This window comes from Amblyomma mixtum, chromosome 1 (assembly GCF_055824585.1).
Source record: "Amblyomma mixtum isolate Tamu chromosome 1, ASM5582458v1, whole genome shotgun sequence".
Lineage (NCBI taxonomy): Eukaryota > Metazoa > Arthropoda > Arachnida > Ixodida > Ixodidae > Amblyomma > Amblyomma mixtum.
The window spans coordinates 217,089,251-217,105,508 of NC_143012.1; the positions used below are offsets into that span (position 1 = coordinate 217,089,251).

General features: G+C 51.6%; 1 protein-coding gene across 7 annotated transcripts in view; it reads right to left on the reverse strand.

Moving 5' to 3' along the window:
- Window positions 1–16,258, reverse strand: part of RhoGAP102A (Rho GTPase activating protein at 102A) — a 107,824-nt gene that overhangs the window by 37,393 nt on the left and 54,173 nt on the right. For 2 of the 7 annotated variants that reach the window (XM_089563444.1, XM_089563430.1), the window contains exon 1: window positions 10,856–11,841. The exons of 2 other annotated variants lie outside the window; for them this stretch is intronic. In XM_089563444.1, the coding sequence (XP_089419570.1) occupies window positions 10,856–10,892 (37 nt within the window). In that variant the 5' untranslated portion in view covers window positions 10,893–11,841. Of the gene's footprint in view, window positions 1–10,855; window positions 11,850–16,258 lie in introns of those variants that run through there. 3 more of the 7 variants (XM_089563452.1, XM_089563435.1, XM_089563456.1) reach the window with 2 other exon arrangements.

Consider the following 16,258-nt stretch of genomic DNA (forward strand, 5'->3'; position numbering starts at 1 on the left):
GACGGACAGAGTGGTGATGTGCTAATTGAAAGACGGCGGTGTCCTCGACGTCTTGTGTTTTGGACATCCGGCAGGGAAGCGTCAAACATGTGCACGAGGAAGGTCGTTCACCTGCGCGTAGACTGCGGGAGGTTCATTTCCAGATTCTACCCTTTCCCATCGACCGAGCTGCGAGGGAGCGGGACAGCCAGCACCGCCCTTGCCGTGGGTGGTATCAACAGTATCCACAACTGTCCGTCTGATTGGACGTCATTCTTCGAACTATTCCCCATACAGGGATCTGGGGAATCCGTGCGCTATTTAACGGGTGTTGTTTTGAGGATTCCAGTGCACTCCCGTTGAAGAAGTTCTCCCTTACACTGAGAGCCACTCTCAGTTACCCTTTTTGTAAATAATGTAAATATTCCTGTATAAAGTTCTCTCCTTCCTTGTTTAATCTTCGTAATCCCCGTCTCCCGCCATCCTCGTCCCTTCTCCGGCCCGACCACGCTCACCCGATCCTAATACTTGCCAGCTGTCCCAGGAACACAGTGCACTCTTGAGCAGTTCGGGACGTTCAGGAGGTGATCTTTGAAGCGTACTACTAGAGCGGAAATAGATACAATGCCGAACAGATTGACACATGCAAAAGAAGCGCAAAATGCAACCGGTCGAGATTATAACGGCCTTCGGTCCAGCTATTCTACTTCAGTGAATCCAGTGCGAAAAAAGCTCAAGTGCACTGTGCTGCTTGTGGGTGCCGCTTGCGGCGCTGCTGTTATTCACTCTGCCAGGGTCGGTTGGCGCCATGCAGCAAGAGGCAAGTCTAGACATTATAGTGTACCGGTGCTGGGATAAGGAGATAAGATTTGCAGGTCTCTGTGGCCGGCTAACCTTGCTCCCAGAACCAAATCGCAGAACTTAAACAAGCAAACATTCCTTTCTGGAAAGCCAGTAGACGAACGCATCTTGAGCTGCGCAGCCAGCAGGCTCGCGAGGCGCACTGAAGTCGAGCGGCGCGCGCTTCCTGGAACAAACTCATACACCACGATTGCACGAGGTCGCGGTGCACACTCGATCCTCCTAGAGTCAGTGGAAAAGTTATTCCAGTGACTCTAGGTTCTACGCCCCGTTCGCGTGTGCTAAGAAAAAAAAAAGGGAGCTCAACCACAACCACGCACGCCGATACCCATACAGACAACACGTGAAAAAAAAAAAAAAAGTACCTGCTGGCGCGTGGGCGCTAACGGTCAGTCACGTGACCCTACTAAAGAGTAAGAGGGACGGGGTTCAAAAGGGGGCTGGAAGAAGGAGAAAACGACGGGTTCGAGAAGGGAGAGGGGGGGGGGGGGGGGGGCGGAGGTCCGCGTCGTCGGTGGCGCGATGGCAGACGGGCTGCCACCACACCGCTTTCGCTTCGCGCCCGTTCACTCTTGGCCATTTGTCGCGCCTGTCTCTCCCCGCTCCCCTCGGGCGACGGCTTCGCTCAGTCAGCGGGGGCGCGACTCGGGCCGCTGTAGCCAGAAGGAGAAGAGAGACGTACCGCCGCTGCTCGAACCATACATCTCGCAATGGTTCACCCACCGTGGCATCGGCAAGGAGTCGCCGCGGTCGCCTTTCAGGCCGGACGACTTCGACGCGACACTTTGAAGCGAGTCGCGTATTTATTTTCTTCTCACTATCGGCTATTTTTCTGTGGTTCCCTGTGGATCCGTTCTGCCCCCTCCTACCGGGGGAAACCGCTGACTACGCTCGCAGTTATGCGAGGTCAAAAGTGGAATGATCTGAGCCAAGACTGCAACTGTGTAGAACCCGGCTCCTGGTGGCGCGACAGCGTCACACGTTGATATACGACTCGGCTGGTTAGGCGGGCGTCCGTATAGCAGCCGCACAGCGGCAACGTCGCAGCGGTCCCACTGAACGGGTGCGTTTCGCAACAGAACCCGCGGAGAGCGCCAACGCGGTTCCCGGTATTACTCACTATAGGAACAAGTGCTCGAGCTTCTTAGCTGTCTCTATTCGAAACGGATGCTCGCCTCGGTGATGGGAGCTTGTCGACGTCGCGTTGCACGCCGTTCTTTACGGCTGCTTTCGCGGGGATCGCGAGCGGTAAATTTCTCAAACTCGAAAACTCGGCACCGCGTCGTTTGAACGACTCTATATCGGAAACACTCCGCTTTCAAGAAGAAGAAAGGAAAGTCTGCCTTTCGAGAGAGGGAGGAACTTTTCAACACAAAAGGCGGAAAGGCTAAGCCTGCAATGTTCTACACGGGGGGAAAAGGGGTCTCCTTCAGCCTGCTATGATTCAGAAGTGCGAGTAGGCTAGTTTCTTCATAGAAAATTAGTGGTGCTGGTTTCCTTGAGGGAAGGAAATGGCACCGTACCTTTCTCACCTCTTAGTGGACACCTCAACCGCGCAGTGAGGGAAGGAAGGAAGGTGGCAGTGAAAGAGGAAATGCGAATTAAAACTAGTTTTGAGGGAAAGAATGGGTACCTTACCTTATTCTTGCCTCAAACTCAATTTTCATTTTCTGGAAGTTGATTTTTGGATTGGAAAACATTTGTTGTGGAACAAGTGGATTAGTTGACTTTGTTAGGTGGCCGTCAGTCAGGACTGGCGGTGACTTCTTGGGCTCTTGTCACTTGTCACCTGTATTTGTGTTTCCAGGTCGGAGCTGAGCAGTAAGGTCTCCCACGGGCCCGAGTGCGCGAGCCTCTGAAGCGATACTGGTGGATGGTGGCGGTGAAAAACACTTATCGTGTGCTAAATTTTGACAGAGAGGTGATTGGGGCAGGCCCTATTGGCCCTTTCCCCTAACAATACTAGGTGGAGCCCCTATACCGGGGCCCCATTGGCAAGCAACGCCGCCCGCGTCCGGTGAACCAAGGCCTTTTGGGTCTTTAGGTCCTGACAGCCGAGCAGGGCCGCCTCCCAGTCCTCTCTGGTGGGGTTGGGGGGGATAGATGGGTTTGATCGACACGCCCAAAACATGCAGAAGGTGTCAGCCACCTCCCCACAGAACTGGCACGTGCCATCAAAGGATGTGGGGGAGCTGTCGGACAGTACCAAAGTATGTGATCTATAGTGGCTTTGCCGCCGCATTTGCTGTACTCCGGTTTCAATCTATCTGGGTGCACATGGTTTAGGAAAGCGAGGTTCGGGTGAGTTTGTTTGGAGTCGTCTCCACAGTACCTCCTGCTTCTTGGTTAGGTTTTTATGCGGAGGTGGGAAGATTAGCCTTTTTAGCTTGTAATGCTGAGTGATCTCGCGATAGTTATTAAGGCCGTCTTATGTCATTCCGGCGTCCGAGTTAGCCTCCTCAGCTCGGCCGATAGATCCTCGAGCTTTATCGCGGGCTGCCTCATTCTCCGGGTTTGACAAGGGAGCCAGTACCAAGACCAATTCCGTCCTTGCTGCCTTTCGAGCAGTTCTTGAGAATTCCCAAGGAGGATAGGGAGATATTCCGCCCTAGGCAAAATTTCCAATGGCTGCTTTTGAATCTCTGACAATCATTTCCGCTCGCGCTTTGTCAGCGCCAAGACAATTGCCACTTCCTCTCTACATTGGCCAAACTCCGTAAGGTGGGGGACCAGATGGGCCCCATGGTCCGACGGGTTTCCAACAAACGTGAGGGACTACGAAGTAAAGATACCTTGCAGCTGGCAAACGCCTTCGTAACCAGTCGAATTCTCTATTCGACTCCTTATCTCCACCTACGGAAACAAGAGTAGGATGCCCTTGAGGTAATCCTTCGCAAAATTATTAAGCGTGCCCTTGACCTCCCCATCACTACTTCAAACAGCCGGCTTACGGCCCTTGGGGTGGTGAATACTTTTCGGGAGCTCCGGGAGGCGCACCTTACAAACCAGTACACGCGCTTGTCGTAAACGGAGTCGGACCGCCGCCTACTTGCTCGACTCCATATCCAACAGGCCACACCCATGGAAGACAGGTTTCAAATCACAGAATTATGGAGACGCGCCCTCCATGTCCGACCTCTTAAAGCCAAAATTTCGCAAGAAGATCATAATGGATCATGATGGTCGGCGCCTGGCACGAGCGGAAGCCCTAGCCCGACATTATGGCACCAAAACAGGTGCATACTACGCGGACACCTCGAGCCCTCACCACGGGGTATGGTACACAGTCGCGGTAGTTCACAACAGCTACACAGTTAACGGCCTCGCCTTCAGAGCCCGCAGTGCAACACACGCAGAAGAGGTCGCAATTGCTCTCACGGCCTCACATTCCGATTCAAAATACATAATACAGAATACATAACCCAAAATGCAGGGGCCTGTCGGAAAGTCGAACAAGGCTGCACTCACTTCCTAGCCTGTCGAATCTACCAAAATTGCATACGGGATACGTAACCCGCACACTGTTACCATATATGGGCCCCTGCCCATCAGGGGTTGGCAAGAAACGAGGCGGCGGACACAGCCGCCCGCGCACTCTCTCACCGGGCTATTTTCTTCTCCGCACCTGATCAGGAACCCGATTTTAATCCGGTCTATCACTTCAAAGATGTTTCAACCTACTATCAAGATAGTCATCGCTTTTACCCTCGCCCATGTAAAGGCCTGAAGAAGGCAGATGAGCGGCTCCTTCTCCGCCTTCTTAGCAATACATTGCTGTGCCCGGCAGCACTAAAACATTTTGACCCCTCCTTTAGCGGCAGCTGCCCGCAATGTAGACTGATGTCTTCGACACCTATCACATGGTGTGGGCCTGCCCCTCCAATCCCGCTATTCCCCCCATCCCCAAACCCAACCCGGGAGTTCTGGGAGGCAACCGTGCTCGGCTGCCACGACTTACAAGCCCAACAAGCCTCAGTCAGGCGAACCGCGGCGGCGGCCACAGCAACTGGGGTCCCAAAATAGGGACCTCCATCTAGTGCTTGTAAGGGTCGGTCCCTTACGGGTTGATCCAAACATACCTCCTGTAGCTTCCAAATAAATGTTTTCACCACAACGACACAATTCCTTGGCTACTTGTGAAGAGTTTGTGCGTACAGACGTGTTTGTTACGCGTTGGCCTTCCTCGGTCACCGCGGCTATCGCGTTCGCTTTCTTGGTTGTTGGGTAAGCGGGCGCGTCTACGTAGACTGCGTCCCGTCATCTCTCGAGGTTCTTGGCTAGGGCTTGTGCTCTGGCCTTGCATCTTCCTTCGTGATGGACGGGGGTGCATGTTTTACGGTAATGGTTTTACCGTGATTGCATTTCTGACGATCGACGAGATTTGGCGGGGCTCCGCGATGAGCGGTTCCGCGTTTATTCTAAAAATTTATTTTTTTTAGGGAAGGGAATGGCGCAGTAATTGTCTCACATCTCGGTGGACACCCGAACCGCGCCGTAAGGGAAGGGAGGAAGGTGGGAGTGAAAAAGAGAGAGAAAGAGGTGCCGTAGTGGAGGTCTCCGGATTAATTTCGACCACCTGGGGATCTTTAACGTGCACCGACATCGCACAGCACACGGGCGCTTTTTGCGCTTCGCCTCCATCGAAACGCGAAAGGCGCCCGTGTGCTGTGCAGAGCCCCTGCTTTTACCTTCCAGTCAAGAAAATTCAAGTCTCTGACGGTTAACTGAGAAGCTTGGGCAACAGTTTTTGCCTAAAATATAGTCGAAATAATTCTGAGAGGGAACGTACATTTTGGGAAAAAATGCGAATTTCTTGGTTATTTCTTCAGTTATTTGAGAATAACATTTGGATATCTTAAACGAACAGGAAAACTAGTTATAAAACAAAAATAGCAATGCTTGCCTCCTAGAACTATTAAGTATTCCATAAATGAATGTTCCAACTTTGTTCCGTCCCATATTGCACACGACTCTACTGGCTCGGGGCTTAAGGCCCGAGAGAGACAAATCTTTAATATGTACGAGGATTGTAGCGAAAGTAATGCAAAAGTTTGTATAACGTTTTTATGAACTGATATACGCCGTTAAATTTCTACATGCTTGAAGAGCGCCTCTTCACTAAAAGAGGCACTACTCAATGTAATCTCGATCAGTAGCGGTGCATCTGGGCTAGTGTCAATCCGTCTACTCGCTGACGATTTGTGTCAGTGGTCGCAGCTGGGGTGGTCGCAGCAATGCTGGTATTCCTTGTTGAATTCCTTAATACATCTCAGCAGACTGCTGTTGTCAATGGGGTCACCTCCGTAAATTAACATTCAACAGCCTTCTATGGTTGTGCAGCCTGGATCCTTCGTTCGTCATAAACTCCCTGGCGGCCCGTGGCTTCTGCTTATAATCTGCTAGCCACATGCAGTGAAAAAGACCCATTAGTTACGTGCAAGAAATTCATTAGTTACTTGAAAAAGAAATGAATGGTTACTACAGAAGAAGAGTCGCACAACAAACACATAGAATTTGAAGCTTCATGAAGTCAATAGAAGGAACGCCGACCAAAAGGTTGTTGTTTAATATGACGACGAAGACGTTTCGGCTTCCATACGGAAGCCTTGATCACTGGGCGAAAAGCCCAAAGCACATCGCTTAAGTGCACTGCAGTAATCGCCCCAGGCATCTCGCATACGTAGGCGGGAGATTGCCTGCGTTGTGGTTAAGGGTTTTTTCTGTTGATTGAATTATTAGGGATTCTAGATACCGACGTGACAGCCAATTCTTCTCTCTTGCGATGACTGAAGCTTCTTCCCAGGCTAATTTGAACGATTCATGTCAGATAATAAAGAAGTTGTGCCAACTTTATCAATAATTTCGGTACAACCATAGAAGGGTGGGATGATGGCAGGAATAATATGACTTCTAGCTCAATACTCCACCCTGGGGGAGAGAACAAGGGGAAGACAGGAATAGGGAGAGAGCGAAGATCAGAGACGATAGTGGCGTAGCATATATTGAGCTCTGCACGCGATGCCGGACACCAACCTGCGCTGATGTTTGCCGTGTCGATTGCAGCGCCGTAACACACAGCATAGCGAGAGGAGCAAGCAGTTTTTGGTGCACTCGTGGTGCTATTCCACGCCACCTTCCTGAGCTTATTGGCGTGAGCTTCTGCGCTCTGTCGAAGCCACGCGTGGTGCGTGTCAGTTATCTGGGTTATGTCTACAGAAGCGAGGCAAATAGTGCTATCAACCAAACGCGGGCTTCTAATCGTTCAGAATGCGTCCTCGCATTTGTAGCAGCCCAAGCGACTGACGGCAGCAGTTTTTAGTCGAATAGTGGAATAACTGCAGTGCCACCTGAGCAGCGCAGGCTCCCGTACAGCCAGCTTCGAAGACGCGTTCCTTCAGTGTAGGGTGTCCAGGCAACATTGTTGTTGCGACTCAAGGAAGGATGAAAAGGATATTGCATGGGCCTGCCTACAGGCTCGTGCTGAGCCACAACCGCTGCCACGTGCAGATAGAGGCGAGTTGAAAGATATGAGGAGAAAGCGTGAAAGAACAGACGCGGACTGGCACAGACAGGGCCGCCGACTCGAGCGCGCCACAATGCATTCGACCCCCGCCGATCGCATTCTTCGCCGAATACAGTTTAATCTTCTACGTACACCAGCCAAACTTTATCTCTACCGGCACACTTCCACACCTCAGTGCCCAAACTGTCCACACACATATACAGACATAGAACACTGCCTTACACAGTGCCCGTAGCCTTCCGGTCCCCAAGCTATCCTTTCCCCCCACCCCCACCGTGGCCCATCTGGTTTGCCTCCCTGGATCTGAAACTGCAACGCACCCTCGTCACCTTGGCTCAGGTCCTATTGAACGCCTAACATAACGGCTGTTAATATTAGTGTCACACCACCACCACCACCACCACCCGCCGATAACGCCCCGATGACGTCATGCGCTGAGCATTTGCTCGTGACCACACGTACTAAGATACACTAGGTCATTACAGGGGTCAGCGGAAACGCTACCCAGCCCCACACAAAAGGCTTACCAAAGAGGAGACGGTAGACTGGCGCAGACTACAAACCGGTACCTACCCGCACCTGCACAAACTACACAAGATTTTCCCTACAAAATATGCAGACGAATGTCCGTGGTGTCAGGGTAAACCTATACTAGAGCATGTCACATGGACCTGCCCTAAGGCAGACTTAAAGCCAAGAATAAACCACCCGAGTGTGATGCAGTGGGAGCACTTGATGGCCAGCGAGTACGAGGAAGCGCAACGATTTCTTGTACGCCGATCCACGATGGCAGCAGTCAAGAGCGGCATACTGGACCAAGGATCGACCATGGCGCCCAGTGACCCGTAAGGGACAAGAATACTTTAAATTTATCAGCAATAAAGTTTTTTTTTTCATTCCATTCTATTTCCTTGTGATCTCGCTCTCCCTTCCCCGTCTATCGCTAACGCGCTCTTGTGAACGTTTTCCCCCATAATCCTAACTGTCACGATTAAGTCTACGGCTCGGCACTATTGCAAAAGACGCCCGGCAGGCGGAAGCATACCGCCGATTAAGTCGCGGCGCCTTCTGCCGGGTGCGCCACGAAGCGCCACCCCGACGAAGCATTATAGTCACGTGCTGTTATCTGGAAAGTCGAGGGCGAGAGAAGTAACTTTAACGACCAAGGGATATGGGACACGTAGGTCCCTGGGTCCCCGATTGACCCCTCTGTTTTATACTTTAATGAGTTCACGGAGTTCATGGTCATGGGAACATGGGCATGGTCAGTGGTGACCTTCTCTCTGGTTGTGTCCGCCGAGAGCAGTAGGGTCTCCCTTTGCTCCGAAGTGGACAGGAGCTCCGGACCCCGCTGGGGAAGGTCCACAGGGAATCCAAGGAAATGTAAGAGAGTAGCGTGGACTCTCCTGTTCTTTGTATTCCGTGATCCGGGCCTGTACAGCACCGATCACGCTCTATGCGTTGAGATTGGCCAACTCCTTTCAGGGCACCTAAGCCAGTGGCCGCGTTTCGATGTAGGCGAAACGCAAAGGCCCCCGTGTGCTGTGCGATGTCAGTGAAGGTTAAAGAACCCCATGTGGTCGAAATTATTCCGGAGCACTTTATTACTTAGTCTCTCATAGCCTGAGTCCCTTTGGGGCGTTAAACTCCCATAAACTAGACCAAACTTTTCACATCGAAAGAGCTTGACAAATTTAAGGCTGATACACAAACTAAAAGTCTGTAGTCGTCAGTAACGTTTCATGTTATCTCGCTTACAAAAAAAAAATTCAGGGGGTACTTTGGCTCTCTAAAGTGCTGCAAGGGAAAAGCGTTTCCTGGCGCACTGTTTGTTTTTATTTATTTATTATTTTTCATATTTTTTTGCTATTTTCTTTATTTTTATTGTTTCTGTGTTTATTTTCATTTCTTCTTATTTTTTGTTTATTTTCTTATTTTTATTTTTACTTTTCCTTTCCTTCACTGTATTCCTTTCATTTTATTTATGAGACCCATGCATTCACTACATGCGCCTTTATTACTGATCGAACCTTGAGCCTTCGTGGCGGAGTGGTAGCATCGCCGCTTCAAATGCCAAACGCCCTGGTTCGATTCCCACCCTCGGCGCAGTTTCTTTTTAAGCAGTGACGCCGAAAGGCGGACAAATCTGCCGACGCGTCTGTCCACACGGCTGCCGACAGCGTCTGCTAAGGACAGTATGAGGCATTAAAGGCTTTCGCTTTAAAATGGCAGACGAACTCCTTTTCCGCAGCACCTGACTAGTGGTGTTGGTAGTACAATTTTTCATCATACTCACCAGCATCAAGCGCATGTTCCGGAATTAAATGAAAACGACTCAAGATTTTCTTCACCCGCAGCTTCATACACATCCAATCTACTTGTGAGAAATGAACGCGAAACAGCGCGCGGCCTCGAGTTCGGCGACCTAACTCGCTGCGTTACCGACTCGCCTCCAGGCGTTTGTGTTGACGCTGACATTGTTTAACAGCCAGCCCCCGCGCGATGCTATAAGAACAACGCATTCAAGCACCCGTTGCCGGTTCAAGAGGGGAATAAGTAGGCGAGGAGTCGGGAGCGAGAGGTACCTAAAAAAACATGACCCATGCTATTTCGATCGCCCGACGTGCCTGTAGCAATAAAAACCGCGCACATTTCCGTGGGAGCCTATACAATGGCAAAGTCAACAGCACGTTGGGGTTCCCAAGTGACACCTAGCCAAAAGTCAGCAGAAAGAAAGGCTCGAATTATAACCTATTATTTTTTATTATTCGTCGAATGCCATGGCAGTTACTGTGGAAACCACAGGAATGACGACAGTACGCGAATAATTCCAATACTCGCACTATCAAACGGCACTGCAGGTTGTGACAAGGGAACTCGTGCGTAAGTGAAGCACGCTAACCGCGATGCAGGTGTAGTACAATAACAGGAAGACAGTAAATGGTGCTACAAGTACAGGTATTTTAACGTGAACGCTTGCGATAAGGCTATATCATTCGCGTTCCACTCGTCTGCGATGGTACAAAACACCAGCGTGTTCATTACTTGCCGTTCGCGATTGGCAGCAGCGGAAGTTCGAGGAAAAGTTTACGAAGAAACGTAACCATTTATAACCTGAATGTTGAATAGTTGTCTGCGCGCTGCACAATACATTCTACACGGTTCAACAAAGTTTGGGCGCTCCAGAAACCAGGATCAAGCATTTCCCGATAAACTCGAAGACTGCATGCACGAGGGCACCTCGTGTTTACTGCGTAATTAATTGTGTATCGCCAACACAGTAACAAGATTCTGCGCTTCAAGCTGCCAGGCACGCGTCTGCCCGTTCTAAGACGCGTAGCAGCCACCTAAGCTGATACGGAAGCAATCCCAGAATTAAAATGATACAAACAAAAAAACCCGGCGAGATAGGCGCACCGCGAACGTCCATTACCGGACGGCACGGTCTGCAAATCGAACTGCAAAGACCACCGCAGAAACGCCGCTGCTCACCTTTGTCGAAAGCGTCTTCCTGGCTAGTCGCTCCCATGCATGCACTGGGACGCCGAACGTCGCAGCGAAACAGCACTGCCGGCCAATCCTGGACGCCGCAGTCGCCGGGTCTTCGGCATATCAGAGGCGAAAGAGGAGGAGCTCGGCCCCGTGGACACCGCACTCAACCACGGGTGCACCCAAGCCGCTACGAGCACGGAATCCCACCGCGTAGTACAACTCGTCGCAGGTCACGACAGTCGACGAGGTGCTCTTGCCTCAAACAAGGCACGGACACATATCCCACGTCGTCCCACGGCACCGCTCGCAGAAGGCGACGTCGCCGACTCTGCAGCGTTGCAGGGGCAGCGTTGCAGCGCTATGGTCCTCTCGGACGCCGCGGTGCGGTCCGGAAAGGCGTGCAGCAGAACCAGACGCTGCCGCAGACGCAGCGACCGCATGCAACACAGCGCGGGCGTGAACGGTGGCGCAGATGCGTCCGCCGATGGTGCTGGGGCGTGGTGGTATGCTCCAGGGGCAGCGGGTGCAGCGGCAGCGGCACGGGAGGCAGCGGCGAGGAAGCGGCGTGCTCGCACTGCAGCGGGATTCAAATTTGCACGGCCGGTCGCAAGCACGGTGACATGGCGGAGAGACCGCGCGCGCGGCAGATCCCGGAGGACCTCCGTTCCAGAATAGCCGGGCTCCGCCGACGTAACTGGTTAAAAATAAACGCCGCCGCGGGCCGGCCCGCCGGTGTGTGCTTACTGCGCGCTCTTCCTTTCGGCACCGCCGGGAGCGATCGCTTTCTTCTGCTTGTCTTGTTGGTGGGGGTGCGCCGCCGGGCCCTAGCTCGGCGCCCCGTGCCTCGGCACCCAGCGCCAGCGACGAGGAGACCGTGGGCGCCCACCGGTGCGATCAGCCGGTGGGTCCGCGTGTTATGTATATTGCACTTTCCGCCGCTGCCGGCACGTCCAGCGACCGTTGCGATGACGTCCGTAATCAGCGAGACAGTTTGTTTCACTTGTACCGTAAGTAACGGTAGAACTTGCGACGCGAGAGACTAGGACACACACACGTCGCGTCATATGGCGACGCATGTATTCAGGTTAGCCGCTGGAACGCAGATGGTGGTTGCGTTTGCATTGTTTCCTTTGATTAAATACGGACAGAACGCCTTCAGAGGCGGGTTGCTTATTGTACGCGACAGCGTATACAGCTCGTTCGATCGAAAAGCTGTCGGCGTAGTAGTAGCAGTCGGCACCGCGTGTCGGAAATAACTGGGGGCTCCGTAAGACCAATAGTATCATGCCAACCGTTTTCCGCAGAATGTTCCGGATTGCGTCATACGGGTCAGCGTTCCGTGCAGCATAAAGTTACTAGTTTGAGCCTAACTTCTGGCAGGGATTTGAACCGGCGACCTATAAAGGGAGGGACCGGCGACGCATATAATGGTGGTTGCTTAAAAAAAATGGTATCATGCGCGCCTCGGGTATCCACCAAGATAAGCGAGACTGTTACTGCGTGATTACCTTTCCTAAAAAAAATGGCTGAGGCTTAACTTGGTTAAGCCTGGAGAATGCGAAGCATCATCGTGTCGCGTAATTTGGAGGCGCACAACCACAGCGACGGCGCGAGGTGGGCCCCCGTTTCTCCACTGTCGTGACGTCATCGTGTCACGTGGTGTGACGTCATGTATCACGTGATTTGGAGGCGCACAACCACAGCGACGGCGCGAGGCGGGCCCCCGTTTCTCCACTGTCGTGACGTCATCGTGTCACGTGGTGTGATGTCATGTATCACGTGATTTGGAGGCGCATAACCACGGTCAAGGGCTGAAGTGGTAGCTAAAGTAGTATGCTTCGCATAAAAATTAAGCATTGGCTTAGCTCTTGTTAAGCCTAGGTATACAAGCGAAAAGGTGCAGTTGTGCTTGGTTTGACGTCATGGCTGTCGCGGTTGGCGCACAATGCACTGGGAGCACCACGATAAAGGTGGAGGTGTTCGGCCGTCCACACACTGCCTGTACGAAGGCGGAGGAGGAGACGCGCGTGTAGTGAATACGGTGCTGTCTTAGAAGGTTGCTTTAGAGACATGTACTGTGGTGTACATTCCTTTCGGGTGTACACCAAGATATGAGAGACAGGCATTTCCTTTCCTTAGGACCAATTTTCATTTCATTTCATTTTCCTTAAGGCCCTTACGGCGCGGTTCGGGTATCCACCGAGATTGAGAGAGACAGGCTTCGTGTCCTTTCCTTAAAACCAAAGTTCTTCTCATTTTCCTTCCCTTACGGGGCGGTTCGGGTGTCCCCGAGATATGAGAATTTCCTGGCGCACTGTTTGTCTTTTATTTATTGAAGCGAAAAGCTTCACTACGCTAGTCACCGCGATTCGCGTGAGCCGGCGTATGTTAGATCACAAGTGACGTCACGCACAGCACAGGACGGACGGATGGACGGATGGACGGACGGACGGACGGATGGATGGTTTGGTTTGGTTTGGTTTATGGGGTTTAACGTCCCAAAGCGACTAAGGCTATGAGAGACGCCGTAGTGGAGGGCTCCGCTACGGCGTCTCTCATAGCCTTAGTCGCTTTGGGACGTTAAACCCCATAAATCAAACCAAACCATCCATCCGTCCGTCCGTCCGTCCGTCCGTCCTGTGCTGTGCGTGACGTCACTCGTGCTCTAACATACGCTGCTCACGCGAATCGCGGTGTTGACTAGCGGATGGATGGATGGATGGATGGATGGATGGATGGATGGATGGATGGATGGATGGATGGATGGATGGATGGATGGATGGATGGATGGATGGATGGATGGATGGATGGAGGGATGGAGGGATGGATGGATGGATGGATGGATGGATGGATGGATGGAGGGATGGAGGGATGGAGGGATGGAGGGATGGATGGATGGATGGATGGATGGATGGATGGATGGATGGATGGATGGATGGATGGAGGGATGGATGGAGGGATGGATGGAGGGATGGATGGATGGATGGATGGATGGATGGATGGATGGATGGATGGATGGATGGATGGATGGATGGATGGATGGATGGATGGATGGATGGAGGGATGGATGGAGGGATGGATGGAGGGATGGATGGAGGGATGGATGGATGGATGGATGGATGGATGGATGGATGGATGGATGGATGGATGGATGGATGGATGGATGGATGGATGGATGGATGGATGGAGGGATGGAGGGAGGGATGGAGGGATGGATGGATGGATGGATGGATGGATGGATGGATGGATGGATGGATGGATGGATGGATGGATGGATGGATGGATGGATGGATGGATGGGAGCGCCCCCTTTGAAACGGGGTAGTGGCAATTGCCACCATGTGCAGCTTTTCTTACATTATTTTTGTTCTATTGTGTTGTTAATTCTCATTAAGATTCGCCACCTTCTTTCACTACGGTTTCCTTCACTTCTAACCTTATGTCACATCTCTGTTTTTCACCCACCAATCCTCCAATCGCTTTTTGCTAACTTCCACCGCAGATTTATTTGCATGACCATTGTTATCTTTAAACCCTAGGGCCTCAGAAAGAGTGACTGTGCCTGCATCGACATCAGGATGGATACCATCACATTTGAGTATGAGGTGTTCAATTGTTTCCCCAAATCTACTACAAACTGCACATGTGTCATCTTCGTTGATTTTTTTTTTGTAGCTGCGCGTTCTAAGACACCCTGACCGAGCTTCAAAGAGTAGGGCACTGCCTCTTGCGTTATCATAGAACGATTCCTTCCTGATCTGCCTTTTCCAGTATCGATATAGCTTTACACTATGCTTCTTTTCCATTGAATTATTCAAATTTCTAACTTCCGTGTTTTTAAACCTATTGTTGAATGCTCTTTCTTTCTCCGTCCTCGTGTCCGGCATACTTACTTGTTAGTTTCCTACTTATTTTCCGCCACTGTGAGTCAAACCTCTTTCTGTATAAGAATTCAAATACCCTAGCTGCCCACCTGTTATCGTACAATTTCCTCCGGCGTTCTTCATATAGTATTTTACTCTGAACTTTCCGTGCTTCGAACGATGCCGAGCCCATATCACCCTGCACTGCCTCGTTTGTGGTTTTGCCGTGGGCATCTAGTGCTAATCTTCCAACAGCTCTCTACTACTTCCCCGGACCCTCTCCCCCCCTACATGGGCGGTGCCAACCCTGCCCTCCATCAGGAGATTTCGGAAGCTGAGGTAAGATTCGCTCTCACTCAGCTCCGTCCTAACTCTGCCCCGGGACCGGACGGCATTTCCAACAAAACTCTCCGTAATTTAGATGACCCGTCCATTGAGGCCCTCACTGCCTTTATGAATGATTGCTGGAGAGAGGGTAAAATCCCCACAGCATGGAAACATGCACGCGTGACTTTCATACCGAAGCCAGGCAAACAACTAGCTCTCGAAAATCTCCGCCCCATCTCCCTCACTTCCTGTGCTGGGAAACTGATGGAGCACGTCATTCTCAACCGTCTCAATAATTACATTGAAGATAACCATCTCCTACCTCGCACCATGATTGGCTTCCGCTCAAATCTCTCTACGCAAGACATTATGATCCAGCTCTCACGAGAGATACTGTGCCCCTCTACCACAGCGGGCACAAAGGCTATTCTAGGGCTTGATTTAACTAAAGCATTTGACAGCGTCTCGCACCGAGCTATTCTAACTAACCTCTCCCTATTAAATCCTGGTCACCGTACCTACGAGTATATACGTACTTTTCTCACTGGTCGTACAGCTGAACTTAGCTTTGGCTCTCTCCTCTCAGACCCTATAAACCTCGGTAGCAATGGCACCCCCCAGGGATCCGTTCTCTCCCCATTTCTTTTCAATGTCGCCTTGCTCACGCTACCTTCTAAATTAGACGCTATCCCCCGGCTATCCCATACCTTATACGCAGACGACATTACCCTCTGGGTTTCAACAGGCAACGATGCTGAGGTCGAATCCGCACTTCAACAAGCGGTCGATGTCATTGAGCGCCATGTAGCCGCAGCCGACCTCTCGTGCTCCCCTCAGAAATCCGAGCTGCTGCTCATCCGAGGTCAACCCGGCCTCCACGGCCATCCTCCCATCTGCATTACTGCCATTGGTCAGCCCATAAGCGAAGTATCCACCATTAGGGTATTGGGGCTCCTCATCCAGAGCAATCGGAAAAACACCGACACTCTAGCTAAACTTACAGTCTCTGTATCGCAGACCATTCGTCTAATTCGTCGCATCGCTAATAAACATAGAGGCATGCGAGAGGCTGACCTCCGACGTCTTGTTCAGGCGTTTGTTATCAGTCGCCTCACATATACCCTCCCTTACCTCTACCTTAGCTGCCAGGAACAGGAGCGCGTTGACTGCCTTATTCGACAGGCTTACAAGGCGGCTCTTCATCTCCCCCACCG